This window comes from Urocampus carinirostris, chromosome 1 (genome assembly GCF_059441175.1).
Source record: "Urocampus carinirostris isolate Australia breed hairy pipefish chromosome 1, RoL_Ucar_1.0, whole genome shotgun sequence".
NCBI classification, from domain to species: Eukaryota; Metazoa; Chordata; class Actinopteri; order Syngnathiformes; family Syngnathidae; genus Urocampus; species Urocampus carinirostris.
This window is the reverse complement of record NC_142349.1, coordinates 67,715,364-67,731,517: the sequence shown is the minus strand read 5'-3', so window position 1 is coordinate 67,731,517 and position 16,154 is coordinate 67,715,364. Positions and strand designations below refer to the sequence as shown.

At 40.4% G+C, this 16,154-nt stretch overlaps 1 protein-coding gene across 2 annotated transcripts in view; it reads right to left on the bottom strand.

Annotated features, from left to right (window-relative positions):
- Window positions 1-16,154, bottom strand: part of gpt (glutamic--pyruvic transaminase) — a 63,597-nt gene that overhangs the window by 36,951 nt on the left and 10,492 nt on the right. Inside the window, exon 2 of one of the 2 annotated variants that reach the window (XM_088349397.1) lies at window positions 14,132-14,321. In XM_088349397.1, coding sequence (XP_088205523.1) covers window positions 14,132-14,321 — 190 coding nt within the window. Of the gene's footprint in view, window positions 1-14,131; window positions 14,650-16,154 lie in introns of those variants that run through there. The other variant, XM_088349388.1, reaches the window with a different exon arrangement.

The window sequence follows — 16,154 nt, the reverse complement described above, 5'->3', positions numbered from 1 at the left end:
GATAGAGATAGAGATAGAGGGAGAGATAGATAGATAGAGGGAGAGATAGATAGATAGATAGATAGATAGATAGATAGATATAGAGGGAGAGATAGATAAATAGAGATAGAGGGAGAGATAGATAAATAGAGATAGAGGGAGAGATAGATAGATAGATAGATAGATAGATACTATTTATCCCCGTAAGGAAGTTCAGCAGTATCCTTGAGTTGAAAATAAAATAATAATAAGATAAAAGAAATAGAATACATAAATACCCAATATAACGTATTGATATAGAGTATTTAAATAGTGTTACATAAAATACACGTTGTAATAAAAATAGGGTAATATGCAAATGTGGGGGTGGGGTTTATTGTGGGCTTTTGCTGCCCCGGGTGGAGTTAAAGAGCCTCATGCCATGAGGAAGAAATGATGAGGATTACATTTTTGGACTTCTCCAGTGCCCGCAACACCATACAGCCTCTGCTACTTAGTGGTAAACTGACAGATTAACAACGCTCATGAAGGTATACTCTCATGTGTAGTTTGGTTTTAAATTAGTTTTATTTTAATACATTATTTTGAAACACAAAATGAAGAGAGATGGCTGATTCAGTACCCATAATTGATAACAGGGAAACACGATCGATTATTTAATACTGGGGTCACCGACGTGGTGCCCGCAGGCAACAGGTAGCCCCCTCAAAACAGCAGAGTAGCCCGTGGACCAGTTCTGAAAATAGCTCATTGTTAATTTCATTTTCCTCATGTTGAGGTTTTGAGTTTTGCCTTGCCCTTATGTAGGTTTTAGATCAGGGGATGGTGTGATAATAGTCTGTGGTTTGCACTCATCTGTGGTCTGTGCAGCCCTTTGAGACTCTTTGTGATTAAGGGCTATACAAATAAACATGACTTGACAATCAGTGCCTTCATTTCAAGTCAAGTCTTGTTTATTTGGATAGCCCTTAATCACAAAGAGTCTCAAAGAGCTGCACAGACCACAGATCATTGCAACAACCTCAACACGAGGAAAATGAAGAAACCTTGAGAAGGGACCGCACCTGAGGTTCACATAAAACAAAATCTAACCTACAGCAATGTCCTGATATTTTTCGTAAGTCGAATGGATGAAGTAGGGGAGCGTTTGTACACAATATCAAAAACAAATCATTTCACACCTGTCCCCAAAATATTCAAACTTTCCATTGTCTGTTTCTATATAGAGTTATGTCTCTAAGTTAGCCTGCTATGGATTCTCATTACTGCATCATGAATTTGCTACTGGGACAGGGCGAGTGCACTGCATTAAAGAGAGGATGACTGGGCCCGTGTTTTGGGAGATTTTGGGGAGCAACCTCCTTCCCTCAGTCAGAGTATTGAAGATAGGACGTGTCTGGGTCTTCCAACACGACAACGACTTGAAGCACACAGCCAGGAAAACCAAGGAGTGGCTGCTCAAAATCCGTGTTTCTCAGAGACGGCCAGAAACTTGACTGATCTCTCCTGCAGTGAGTCAAAACCTGGTGAAAGACTCCAGGAAACGTTTGACCTCTGTAATAGCAAACAAAGGCTACTGTACCAAATATTAACATTCATTTTCTCAGGTGTTCAAATACTTATTTGCAGCTATATCACACAAATAAATCGTTAAAAAAATCCTGCATAGTAAAAATTTGGATTTTTCTTTTTAGTTTATCTCTCTCACAGTGGACATGTACCTACGATGAAAGTTTCAGACCCCTCACTGATTTTTAAGTGGAAGAAAAAGCAAACTTGTTGTGTCCAGCATGGTCGCCGTGGCAACTGACTGGCCCCGCCCCCTGGGCAACAGCTGAAGCAGATCGCCTAATTTGCTTCTTAAGGGGGGTTTGGGGTTTTGCGGGTGCTGGCTCATTGCATTTTCTGTCTGCATTTCCCGTTCTGTTTTGCTCTGTCCTGTTTTGTTTGATTCAGATTCAGATTCAGATTTACTTTATTGTCATTCGTGTACACGTGTATACAGAACGAAATGTCGATACATCTGACCCGCACAGTTTCTTTGAACGTCAGCCGGGATAGATAAGATTAACCATGTCTTCGTCAGAATTTTAGCGCAACAGTTCGTCATCTCGCGGTTCGATGCCACTTCCAGTTGTTAAATGGTCCAGTTTATTGTCCAGAGAGCGAACGTTGGAGAGGAAAATGGATGGGAAAGGCGTTTTGAAGGGTTTAGCCTTCAGCCTAGTGGTTAGCCCGGCCCGACAACCTCGCTTCCTCCTCCGGTCACACCGCTCTCCTGCCACTCTGCTTTGCTGCTTTGTAGGCCGCTGGGTCTTGTTGACATAGCAGTCCGTGGCTAATAAACACTCCCGAGTGGTCGTAGCACCGAGCGCTTGATGTCTGGATGATCGCATATCCAGCAAAAAAAGCTGCGATCGTATCTTAATCTGCAGTTCGAGCCGACTTTGTGCGCCGTCAAAACTGAGTCGAAGACTGGATCTTATGGCCGACGTGTAAAAAACCGTTGCGAGCCGATGCAGCCGCAGCCGAACAGGGGCGCCGCCCGTTTTTTGTTAAAGCCTGTTTGTTCTGTCTTGTCCCTGAGTTTTGGACGACTTTTTATTTGGTAAATAAAAGTTTTGATCGTCAACGCAATTGAGTTCTCCCTTCCTGCCTCCTGCCACCGTTCTGGTCCGGTCCACCTCGTGACAAAACTAGCAGGGTGTTCAGATACATATTCACGGTATATGTTTGAAAAAAATAATGAAAATAATTTTAATTGTGCATTTTCTGTATTTATTAATCATATATTTATTTTATTATCAAGACATTTATCAACTGTCCGGCAAAAGAAAGTACTTTAGCATTTTGTTTTTTTGCATTTGCATTTTTTAATGCCCATTTTCAATTTTAGTGCTTAAACAGCGGCATAAAACAATAAGGTAATTGATTCTAAGTGTTTCAAAACTAATTTGATTAAAAAGGGTCTAGTAATAAACAAAAATATCTTACTTTAGAAGCCTCAACCTTATATATTTGAATGACGGTGTTTGAAATGGGAAAAAAAAGATGTTTGAAAGGTTTTTGGACTCGTTCCAACGGTATAATAAAAATGAGACGGCATTCCAACGGTTAAAGGTCCAAACAGATGTCCTCTAGTACACCCAAAAGGGTCGACTGCAGGTTCACCACCCACGGTTGGAAGTCCGATGGGAGGACGCACATTTGTTTTCACAGGGGACTGTCGCCAAGACCTTTTTTTTATTGGACAAAAATCTGGAGGCACACTACTCATCGAAAAATTATGATTTTTAAATTCTCAGCTCCAGTTTAATCTTTAAACATTTACATGGTCAATTCAGACCTGTAATGAGCCAATAAAGTTCTCATCAGCTGCACCGCTTATCATCAGTAGGGTCGCGGGGGGGCTGGAGCCCATCCCAGCCATCTCCGGGCAGTGGGCAGGGGACACCCTGAACTGGTTGCCAGCCAATCGCAGGGCACACAGGGACAGACAACTCACTCGCTCATTCACACCTAGGGACAATTTGGACCGGCCAATTCACCTGAAATGCATGTTTTTGGAACGTGGGAGGAAACCAGAGTGCCCGGAGGAAACCCACGCAAGCACGGGGAGAACATACAAACTCCGCACAGGAAGTCTGGAGCTGGATTTGAACCCACGACAGGTTCCCATGACATGAACTGTGCCGCACAAGCGCTAACCACTGCGCCGCCGTGCTGCCCCGTCAATAAAGTTGTTCACATCAAAGTGTCTCGAATAGAATTTCTTATTCAGGTTTGGCTGAAGAGTTGGAACAGGTTTATTACTTTAAAAAAATTATCTTTGTATTATCCTTAATTTTTTTTCTAGTTCCGCTAGATTTATGACCATTTAACTCCAAATCACTAAATTCAAAGAAATTTTCATCCTGTGTCACGCTTCCTTTTTCCACCTCTACGTCCCTTACATCAGACATCATTTCTTCTTCTCGCCAATACCTTACAAGCAGTGTTCCCTCAATAGCGCACTGCTCGCACATTCTCAGCGCACAAGAAAATCTAGCCAGCGCACAAAAATCAGGGCTCAAAATTGCTAATTAAGAAGCGACTTAAGTCAAAGTTAAAGTGCATGAAGGTCAAAATACACGGGTTCCCCTGACGTTGTGTCCTAAATGCGGTATTTTGAAGTCAATGTCGAACGAAGTTGAAAAGTTAAGTCAGTAGAGTTTTTCAAGAACCGGCTTCTTCGGCTCGGCTCACTAAAAGGAACCGGCTCTTTCGGGTCCTAAACGGCTCTTCGGGTTGTTTTTGCTTCTTTAATCCCAACATGACCAAATAGTATGTAAAATTATGCACAAAATGACTTAAAGGAAGGGGGGATTAGAACAAAAAAGAAAAAAATACCAAAATGAAAAAGTAGTGAAAAGCTGAGAAAAAAAGAAACAAAAGGAAGAGAAAAAAGAAGGAAATTTTTAGAGAAAAAGAAAAGCAAGAAACGTAGGAAAAAGTAAATAGAGAACAAAAAGAAAAAAGTAACAGCTCGGAAAAAATAAACACAATGAGATTTTTTTAAAAGGAAAAAGTAGAGGAAAAAAAACACGGAAAAAAGAAGAAAAAGTTTGTATTGCATCCAAATAATTTCCAATTATAACAAGTGAATCTTGTTGCCAACATTGTACTTCCACTAAAAAATGTGATTAAGTACACTTCTGTATTGTGCAACCGACTAAATAAGCCCCCAAAAATGTTAATATTATGCGACAAAATATATCAGGATATAAAAAGAAATGGATATCTTGTGAAAGAATTGTAAGAACAAACGGCGTTTGTAGGCCGCAGATCAGGCCCGCTAAGGGATTGAATCCGGCCCCCGATACAACACTCAGAGAAGTGCAAGAGAAAAACAAGCTGCAGGTTGAAATATGTCAACTTGATGTTGCCAAAGAAAGGTGCCTCTCACAAAGACACTGTACTTGTATTTCTTTTCTTTCTCTCTCTCTCTCTCTCTCTCTCTCTCTCTCTCTCTCTCTCTCTCTCTCTCTCTCTCTCTCTCTCTCACCCCTTTTCTCCCACTCTGTCTCGATCTCTTTCACTCTCTGTGTCTCTTTTTTTCTCCACCTTTGTTGCTCTTTGTTGCTTTCTCTCTCTCTGTGTCTTTTAACCTCTTTTGCTCTAACTTCCTTTTCTCTCTTTATACCCTCTGCGCTTTCTTTTCTCTTTTCTCTCCTTCTGTCCTTCTATTTCTATTTCAAGAGAAAAACAAGCTGCAGGTTGAAATATGTCAACTTGATGTTCCCAAAGAAAGGTGCCTCTCACAAAGACACTGTACTTGTATTTCTCTCTCTCTCTCTCTCTCTCTCTCTTATTCTCTCTCTTGTTCTTCCTCTCTCTGGTTCACTTTGTCTCTCTCTCTTTCTCTCTCTCTCTCTCTCTCTCTCTCTGTCTCTTTCACTCAGTGTCTCTCTTTTTCTCTTCCTTTGTTTCTCTCTCTGTCTTTTAACCTCTTTTGCTCTAACTTCATTTTTTCCTTTTCTCTCTTTTCTCTTTCTCTCTTCCTACCCTTTGCGCTTTCTTTTCTCTCTTCTCTCCTTCTGTCTTTCTATTTCTCTTTGGATTACTTTCTTCCTCTCCTCTTCTTTTCCCCACCTCTCATGACTTTTTATCTTTTGTTCATCACGCTCTCTCCCTCTCTTTTTCTTTCTTTGTCCCGCCCTCTCTCCTTTTCCCTCCCTCTTTCTCTTATTTCTTTATCTCTTTTTCTTTCTCTTTAATCATTTGGCCCCCGAGTTAAAATGAGTTTGACACCCCTGGATGAGTCCAACAGTTTTCCCAACTCAGCAAGCAATTACGTCATAAAATTGCACATTAATCTGCTCTTTAACATATTTTCGAACCTGACGAGAGGCCTCGGTTGGGACACCTCAATGATTAACCAACAGAGGGGACTTTGCCAAGAGTATACGGGCGCAAGGGTCCGAATGCTAAATGCCCGACTCGTCGGCGGGGGTATTTTTGAAGTGCCAACAACACACGCGAGAAGCTTTTAGCAGCACAGAGTAAATACCCCCTGTCAGTTTTCACCTCCGTGATAACACAAGACTTATCGAAACAGTGCTTGAGCTCATGAGCTAAGGGGGGCTTGCTAATCTTCACAAGGGGATCAATGTAGATGTTATGTAAGGATGGTTATGCTAGTCGGACATTTTTTGGGGGTACTACAGTCCGGTTGCATTAGAGCAGGAGTGTCAAACTCATTTTAACTCGGGGGCCACACGATAGAACAAACATTCTGTTGGGGGCCGGACCAGTAGATTAAAGAGAAAGAAAAAGAGAGATAAAGACATAAGAGAAAGAGGGGGGATAAAGAAAGAGAGAGAGGGGGAGAGCCTGAGAAACAAAAGAGATAAAAAGAGAAGTCATGAGAGAGGGGGAAAGAAATCTAAAGAGAAATAGAAAGACAGAAGGAGAGAAAAGAGAAAAGAAAGCGCAAAGGGTAGGAAGAGAGAAAGAGAAAAGAGAGAAAAGGAAAAAAAGGAAATTAGAGCAAAATAAGTTAAAAAGACAGAGAGAGAAAGAGACAAAGAGCAACAAAGGAAGAGAAAAGGAGAGACACAGAGTGAAAGAGACAGAGAGTGGGAGAAAAGGAGTGGAAAAAGAGAGAGAGAGAGAGAGAGAGAGAGAGAAATAAATCCAAGTGCAGTGTCTTTGTGAGAAGCACCATTCTTTAGCAACATCAAGTTGACATATTTCAACCTGCCGCTTGTTTTTATCTTGTGCTTCTCTGAGTGTTGTCTCACGGGCCGGATTCAATCCCTTAGCGGGCCTGATCTGGCCCGCGGGCCGCCAGTTTGACACCCGTGCATTAGAGCCTGTGCTCGAAATGCTTGAAATGTCACACCTGCAAATTTAGTATCATGCAACCTTCAACACATTTGTAAACATGTCAAAACAACACAAATCCAACTGTCTCCAGGACAGGGGTGTCAAACTCGTTTTAGCCGGGGGCCACAAATGCTATAAAAGAATCTCACGGGGGCCGGACTAGTAAGTCTAAACGAAAGAGAGAGGGAGAAAAGGAGAGAAAGAGAGGGAGGGAAAGAGAGAGGGAGAAAAAGAGAGAAAGATAGGGAGGGAAAGAGAGCGGTAAACAGATAGGGAGGACAAGGGAGACAGAGTAACAGTAAGAGAAAAAGAGAGCAGAATAGAGATATGAATGGAGAAGGGGGAAATGAATATAGAGAGAAAGTGAAAAAAGAGAAAGAGAAAAAAAATAAGAGAAGTGAAATGACAGAAAGAGAAAGAGTCAGTAGGAGAAAAAGACACAAAGTAAAGTGAGAGAGAGAGAGAGAGAGAGAGAGAGAGAGAGAGAGAGAGAGAGAGGTCAAAAAAGGGAAAGAAAGAAGGTGAGAAGAGAAAAATAGAAAGACAGAAAGAAAGTGATTTAAAGTGTAAATTAGAGAGAGAAAATAGAAAGAGAGCAAGACAGAGAAAAAGAAAGAGAGTGAGAGAGAAATAGAGAAAAGAGAAAGAGAGAGTGAACAGGAGAAAGAAAAAGAGGGAGAAATAAATAAAAATCAAGTGAGTCAGAGAGAAATGGAGAAATACTACCACAATTGTTTTGCAAGTGTTAACCGGCTTTGTTGACATCCGGTGGAAATATTTAAAACTACAGCTCATTTTCCTCTTGCGCTTCTCTCACTGTTGTCTTCCGGGCCGAATTTAAACCATTGGTGGGCCTGATCTGGCCCGCGGGCCGCCCGTTTGACACCTGTGCTCTAGGACATGCAGAGGTCTCAAAGGTATTCTGTACTTGAGAGGAAGTTATCTGTGCCCAAAAAATAGTTTTATTTTATAATAAAGGTCCACCCCAAAAAAATTCTAACAATATTATCGTAAATGACAAGTTACTAGTCTAGAATTTAAGTCAAGCAATATCCATCTGTTTTTAATTCATCTCTTAGCCGTTTCGAGAGGTGCTGCCAAGGGATGATGATGTCACATGCATTCAAAAATCTCTTTGGAAACAAACTTTTGCCAGTATTCCGATTCTGCAAAGCTATTTAACATGGATGAAAGTTCGATTAAGGGCTTAGTCCAATTTCGAGTATTGGGAATGCAATGGTTGGTTAAGTTATTGTCATATTCTGAAAACTCGTGCAGGCAGAAAAGATACGAATATCTATTTTATGTTTGTTTGAAATCAGTGATACATTTGTTCCCCTATGTTCCGGTCCGGAGCCTTTGCTCTGAAAATCCTGGTCTACTAGTGATCCCAAGAGCCAAGAAGAAATCCGCAGGTTCCAGAGCGTTCTCCATTCGGGCCCAGGTGCTGTGGAATGCTCTGCCCACTGAGATTCGATCTGCAACCTCAGTGGAAATGTTTAAATCTAAGCTTCAAACACAATTCTATTCTATAGCTTATGAATAACCTATATTTCACATTGACAATATCTGTGTATTATTTTTTATCGCAACATTCGTTGCAGCCTGGTGATCCTGGAAGAAGGTTTACCTCATGTCCCATTCATGTTTCTTCATTTTCCTCATGTTGAGTTTTTCCTTACCCTCATGTAGGTTTTAGATCAGGGGATGGTGTAATTATAGTCTGTAGTTTGCAATAATCTGTGGTCTGTGCAGCCCTTTGAGACTCTAATAAACATGACTTGACTAGTTTTTATTCTGCTAGTTTAAAATGAAGAACGTTATTTTATTTAACTATATTGAACACTTGCAAAAAAGATTGCTTATATTGCCATTGGCGGGTTATTTTCACTCTAAAAACACTGTTGAAACTTGTTTTTACTATTATCGAGCGCCTAAACACAATTTGCATCATTGTCTCTTTTTTCCAATTCACGTCACTGTTCTTTGACCTCCACGCCCTTTAAGGTTAAGCTGTTGTTTGTGACCTATGATATCTTTATAAAATTAGCTCAGGTGAGGACCCTTAGAACAGGCTGGATATTATATATCTTGGCAATTTTGTACAGTCCTCTTTTCTTCTGATGTATGGACATATTTTGTCCTTATTTCACAGACATCTTCGAGTAATCTGATTGCTTGTGCACACCCACGGATAATTTCACGCCTCAAAGTTATGTGGGACTTGTTGTACGGAGACAAACGATACATGTCAATTCCGGTGGACTCGCTAAAAAGACTCATGTGTACTGGTTGATTTTTCTGGGACATTTCCATTTTAACGGCATGGCGGATGAGTGTTTAGCGTGACCGCGGCACAGTTCTAAGGTCATGGGATCAAATACAGCTGCTAGCAGCTTTCCTGTGCGGAGTTTGCATGTTTTCCCCTGCGTGAGTTTCCTACGGCACTTCGGTTTCCTCCCACATTCCAAAAAAATGCATTTTAGGTTAATTGGCCGGTCCAAATTGTCCCTAGGTGTGAATGAGCAGGCGAATTGTCTGTCCCTGTGTGCCCTGCGACTGGCTGGCAACCAGTTCAGGGTGTCCCCCGAAGATGGCTATGATGGGCTCCAGCACCCTAACTGAGGATAAGCGGTCCAGATAATGGATTTCCATTTTATTTTCTGCCCCTAAGACAAAAATGCAACAGGTGTATCCATCTATATATAGTGTAAGCCACAGTTTCTATTTGTATATAGTGTACCATATTGATTTGCGTATAACATGCTTTTTTTTTCGAAAAAAGAACTCAAAGTTTGGGTGCACGTTATACTCAAGGTCTTACTTATTACCGTATACGTGCAAAGATTGCTCAGTTGACAATATTGCTGACCACAATCGCAAAACATCGAATGCAACCACGTCTCTCAGTCTATTTGTAGTCCGAATATCCAAATTCATTGCGTGGACGTTTTATGATAAATACGGTAATTCTTGACGGCTCTTCATGTCTTTTTTCGCTTTACCTAAACTGAAACTTGAGTTAAGCATTACTGTTTTGCACATTTGCCCATATCTCGAGCAGGGGTCTCCAACGTGGTGCCCGCGGGCAGATTCCACTTCATGAGATTCATAGTAAAAAGAAAAATCCATTCAAGTATTGATAATTTATTAGTAGTAAGTAGAATGAGAATTTAATCGTGTAATAAACTAATTGATTTATTCCTCATGTAATTGATTTATTTTACAGGAAATATAAGAAAATGAAATTCCAAATTGAGAATTTTATAACGCAAATGAGCAAAAAAGTGGAGGTTTGTTTAGCTACCTGCCGACCTATTTAGCTTTGTAGCTACGTAGCTATCATCCTGGCTTTTTAACCACTTAGCAAGCTACCTAGCTAGCTTTTTATCATTTTTTTCTGTGCTATCTAGCTAAAATTGTATCTTGTTTGCTATTTATCAAGCTAAATCTTGAACTACTTTCTAGCCAGCTAGCCATTATCTTTTATTTTTGTTTTTTTTTAGCCTTTCTATCTGGCTATTTAGTTGGCTTCATACCGTTTTAGCTAGCTCCCTTTTGTTTTTGTTTTTTACCTGTTTACCTTTCTAGCTAATTATCAAACTACCTGTTTAGCTATTAGCAAGTCATCTAGCTAGGTTTCTATTTTAGGACTTCATATAAAACTGGGTGCCCTTTACACTAATTAGCAGGGTTGGGTAGGGTTACTTACTTTAACTGGATTACTTTCAATTACTTTTGGATTACTCCAACACCAAATATGCTAATAAAAGACAAAAGAAACTAAATATGAATAAAATTATGACTCACAACACGTGGTAAGCTTTCTCTCCTGGCTTTGATCTCCGGCAAAACGAACATAAAATGCAACAGAAACAAAATGAAAACAAATCCAAACAGCTTGCCAACATCATTTTTGTTGTTCCATGTATTCCGTTACTCCCCAAGCCTGCACAAAATGTAATAATTGTATTCATATTTAGTTTCTTTTGTCTTTTATTAGCATATTTGGTATTGGAGTAATCCAAAAGTAATTGAAAGTAATCCAGTTAAAGTAACCCTACCCAACCCTGCTAATTTTTAACAAAAAATAGTTTGATGCTTGAAAAAGGTTAGAGACCCCTGATCTAGAGTCCTACAGATTCAATTCAGTCTTCTTTATATTTGTAATGATACATTAGGACCTGTTAGATGGCAACTTGGCCTGTGAAAAGGAAACGTTCTGCCTCTTTCCAGCTCAAAGTTGCCGATCATGCTAAAATTCACGGAAATCCAGCAGTCAGCCGAAAAATTCACTGTACCAGAGACGAGTGGTAAAGAATGGAGAAAACAGAAAGTCGTCCTGAAAGATATAAATAAAACCAAAAAAGCCCAACGAGGGAAACAACTCCTTGATGCATCTGAAAGACGTTAAATAAATATTGTAAATTTGTAAATATTGTGTTTGTAGTTAATAATTGATTGTTATTTAATGGTCTGCTAAGTTCAAAATGATAAAAAGTTAACTAATTTTATACCTTTGTTTAATCAAAAATTAAGGGTGTATAATATATTCGAGTGCACATTTTACACCAGTAAATACAATAAGTGTATGCTTCTGACGTCCCGCTTTGCTCTTGTATACGCGGTTATTTGTTTGTCTGAAGGAACGAAACAATTCATTCAGATTAAAAAAAAGTAACAGGTGTATTTATCCACGTATGATGGATTCCACAGTTGTATCTAGCCGTTTATAGTGTAAGTCCATACTTCTGGCGGTAGGAATGAGCACAACAACGGACCTCAATCTTTGAAGCGCAGAGGAAATGAAAACTGTATTTAGTTGGATCTGGTTAGCGACACGAAAAGATATCCTTTCAGAATCCGAAGAATCAAAATCACCCATTCTAATAATTGTATTGCTACAACGAATTAAGGTTGCAATCCAGTTGGCAAAAAATATACTGTACAATAAAAAGACTAATAAATAAAAAGACATAAAGTGGTCATCTGTAGACCATAATTTCTTACTAGACCGGTTGGAAAAATGGTCTCTCAGGAACCGTCCTCTTATGGTTCAGATACTACCTCTCAGATAGGATGCACTGCGTTAAATATGGTGAAATGACATCTGAGCCCTTTAGTGTTACCTGTGGTGTTCCGCAGGGTTCAGTACTTGGCCCCCTTCCTTTCAGCATTTACATGCTTCCGTTAGGTGATATTATTCGCAAGTATAATATCAGTTTCCATTGCTACGCAGATGACACTGGACTATATCTTCCGATGGAAGCCTGCCTCACTGAGATAAAATAATAGATGTCACTTTACTTCTTGCGCCTTAACTCTGAAAAGACCGAAATGTTATTTGAGTTTTTCCTTGCCCTCGTGTAGGTTTTAGATCAGGGGATGGTTTGCAATAATCTGTGACCCGTGCAGCCCTTTGACACTCTTTGAGATGAAGGGCTAAACAAATAAACATGACTCATCTTTAAGTAGTCATAACGGAAATACAAAATATACACATATATTGCACTGAGGACCGGGGTATTGGACTAAAAACTAAAACAAAAACAAAAAACAGGTAAACACGACAGATGAAATACCTTCTATTTGCACAATATGATGGAAAATAAGTCAAGCATAGATATAGAACAATGCAAAAACATTAAACAGTACGAAAATAAGAAAATAATTCTACTGCAATTAAACACTTCTTCTGCAAATAAGATTACTGCACAACTGTTTTAGAAGCAAAATACAAGAGTTCTAGAACCATAAAATTCATCCAAAGTAAAAACTGCACAACCGGAGTATTGCGCTTAACCGGGATATTGCACTTTATAAACCGGGGCATTTTATGTATGAATGAATGAAAACTTTATTCGAACATTGAAATAAAAACAGAATAAAAACAATAACTCAACAACAAAATATTGTTATATGATATGTTAGAAAAGGGGTAGTAAGAAGCAAATGCTTATATAATAATAATAATAATAATAATAATAATTTCCTTTGTATTGTCATTCTTTGTAACAATGTACACAGAACGAAATGTCGATACACCTGACCCGTTGTAGCGAGCCGATGCAGCCGCAGCCAACAGAGAGCGCCGCCATTTTACCAATGTTATAAGTCTTAGGTATGACTCGGCCGAGGCGCGAACCAGCGACCTCCCAGTCTCAAAGCGGGCGCCCTACCATCTAGGCTACTGAGCTACTCTACCCCTTCATCTTCCCTATTAAATACACCAATGATATAACAACAATTGTAATAATATTAATAATAACAGTAATGATATAAAGATAGCAACAATAACACAAAGTTAACCATAGTTCTAGACGCACTATTCCCGATCTCGTATCACTCATACTCCATTTTCTTCATCTCTGTATCCGCCAGGAATGTTTTTTGTATTTAAATTTGAACAAGTGTTTGATCTCATCTTGTAAATTGATCTAAAGTTTGACTCCACACACAGACACACACATACTTTTCCTGGTGGTTCTCACCTTTGAGATTATGAATTTACTACAGCCCCTTAATTAATTGGTAAAATGGCGGCGCCCTCTGTTGGCTGCGGCTGCATCGGCTCGCTACGGGTCAGGTGTATCGACATTTCGTTCTGTGTACATTGTTGCAAAGAATGACAATACAAAGGAAATTATCATTATTATTATTATTATTATAATTTCCCTCTTTCCAAATGAATAATTTATGGGTGTTTTATGGCACTGTTTTTGTTGACCTTAAATAGCAGGTATGCCCATTTTGCACATCTGGTTAGCTGCTCCTCTTGCACTATTTGCGCTACTGTAAAATACTATACATAGCCATAATTATTTAGTATATTATTAGTACTCAATACTCCAACTCAATACAACATTTTATTTATATCTGTACATTCAAGGAAATTGTGCGGGTCAGATGTATCGACATTTCGTTCTGTATACACGTGTACTAGAATGACAATAAAGTAGATCTGAATCTGAATCTGAATGCAGTGAAAAATTTTACTTAATCATCCAATTTTAATCATTTGGACTGCAGGAATAAAATATGTAAAGTCAAAAGTTAAACGTGGAAAGAATTGAGTAGAAGTCCAGCGTTTCATCATCATGCAAAGATCATAGAGATGTAACAGTAATTTTTAGGCTGTTTGCAAAGGCCAAATACAAAAAAATGATCCCCTGCAAACCACAATCATCAAACGAGGATGTCAAATAAAAGCGATCTTTGATCCCATTTGAGAAAGCCGTATCCAATATTGCGACTTATACTCGTAAAACCAAAAAAAGTCACCCACCTCGGAGAGCTCTTTCTCCAGCTCCACCGCCCGCTGCACGATGGGCCCCCGCACGGCGTACTCCACCATCTTCACGGTGGGGTTCATGGTGTCGATGGTCAGCACTTTCCCCCGCGGCGCCGCGGTTCCGTTCTCGGCCACGCTCTCCTTCGGCAGCCCGCATCGCGCGGCGCTCAGGCCGGCCATGGTTCTAGCGGACAGACGGGCAGAGGTCAGTGAACGCACCGCGGGCACACCGCGAACGGCTAACGCGTCTCCCCGGATTTGAGTCCACCCGAGGCGGGTAACTTTGCCGGGTGACAGCCTCCCTATCCTCGCCGCTGCCATGTTTCCTTCCCGATGGGTTTTAATGCAGTTAACGGAAGAAATTGAAAGAGAAACCGGACAAACGCGTCTGCCACTTTGAACGGGAGTCTCTTTGGACTTTGATCAGAGGAAGTCCAAACTTCTCGAAAGAAAAATGGAGCATCTGTGTGGGCTTTTTTCTTTTGGGGGAAAACGGGGGGAGATTTGGAACTCTTCACACATGGCATCACTTTCAAGCAAAGGGTATCCCAGCCCCCTTTTGTGTGTTACTCCTCCCCTTCTTCAACGCACCAGACTCAAGTTGTGAACCCTGACGTGGCGTGGAAACTAGAGAGACAGATTGACAGTGAACGCAACACGGAGGAGACAGTGCGAGGGGATTTTCTTGTATGCAAATTAACTCTGGACACACCTCCCAATTTGGACCCGCCTACTTTTATTCAAACAGATCAGGGGTGACCAAAATTCATACCTGTCAAGCTGTACGTTTTTGCCCTAAAAAGTACGTTTATCATGCATTTTGAGACGTGTACGACGTACAAGAAAATCTATACGGAAAAACGCAAATTTGTCAATGATGGGTACCACCCGGTATACACCGACTATCACCAAACGGCAAATCGATCAAGTCAAAGGAGTTCGCCGCTGTGGCCTCTATCTCGGTATCGTTTTTTTGTTGCAAACGAGCGAGCGGTTTGATGCTTCTGTGCGCATGCGTCTGCCGCCTGGGGATTTCCCATCATGCATCATTCCGTGGTAGTTGTGTAGTGAAAGGAAGTCCGTCTCTTTTTTGAGAACCGGATTTTTCGGCTCAACTCATTAAAGACAGCCGGCTCTCGAACGGCTCACTTGCTTTGATGCATTATATTTTGAATTATTATGTTGTATAAAGAAGTTAAGAAAAAAAGGAAGTATAAAAGGAGAAAATGAAAAAAGACGGATTTGTGGTTATCCCTTTAATCAGTATATTACCGACAATAATTTAATGCAGAAAATGAATTCATAATTTGAATAAGGAAATTCTACTTAATGATATTTGCATGGGGCAGCACGGTGGCGCAGTGGTTAGCACATGTGCGGCACAGTTCATGGCTTGGGAACCTCCTGCGTGGGTTCAAATCCAGTTCCAGACTTTCTGTGCGGAGTTTGTATGTTCTCCCCGTGCTTGCGTGGGTTTCCTCCGGGCACTCCGGTTTCCTCCCACATTCCAAAGACATGCATTTCAGGTAGATTGGCCGGTCCAAATTGTCCCTATGTGTGAATGAGCGAGTGAGTTGTCAGTCCCCGTGTGCCCTGCGATTGGCTGGCAACCAGTTCAGGGTGTCCCCTGCCCACTGCCCGATGATTGCTGGGATGGGCTCCAGCACCCCCGCGACCCTACTGAGGATAAGCGGTGCAGCTAATGAGATGAGATGAGATATTTGCATGTATTTTTTCTTTCCAAAGTGAACGTCCAAGCCACTTCATTTTTTAAACTTTTTTTTATAATAAACCTAATTCATGACGAGCAACTCCGTATCTCACAACATGTTAATTAACAATATATATGATACAACGAAACGCATGTACAATATAACATATTAAACTACATAAATAAACACGTTCGGAAAAAAAAATATGGTGTAAGATTTTGTATTTTGTAAGGGAAAATACAACATTTTGTAAGAGCATGGAGCTTGACAGGAACGAAAATTTTCAAAAAGCGGGCCAGATTTGG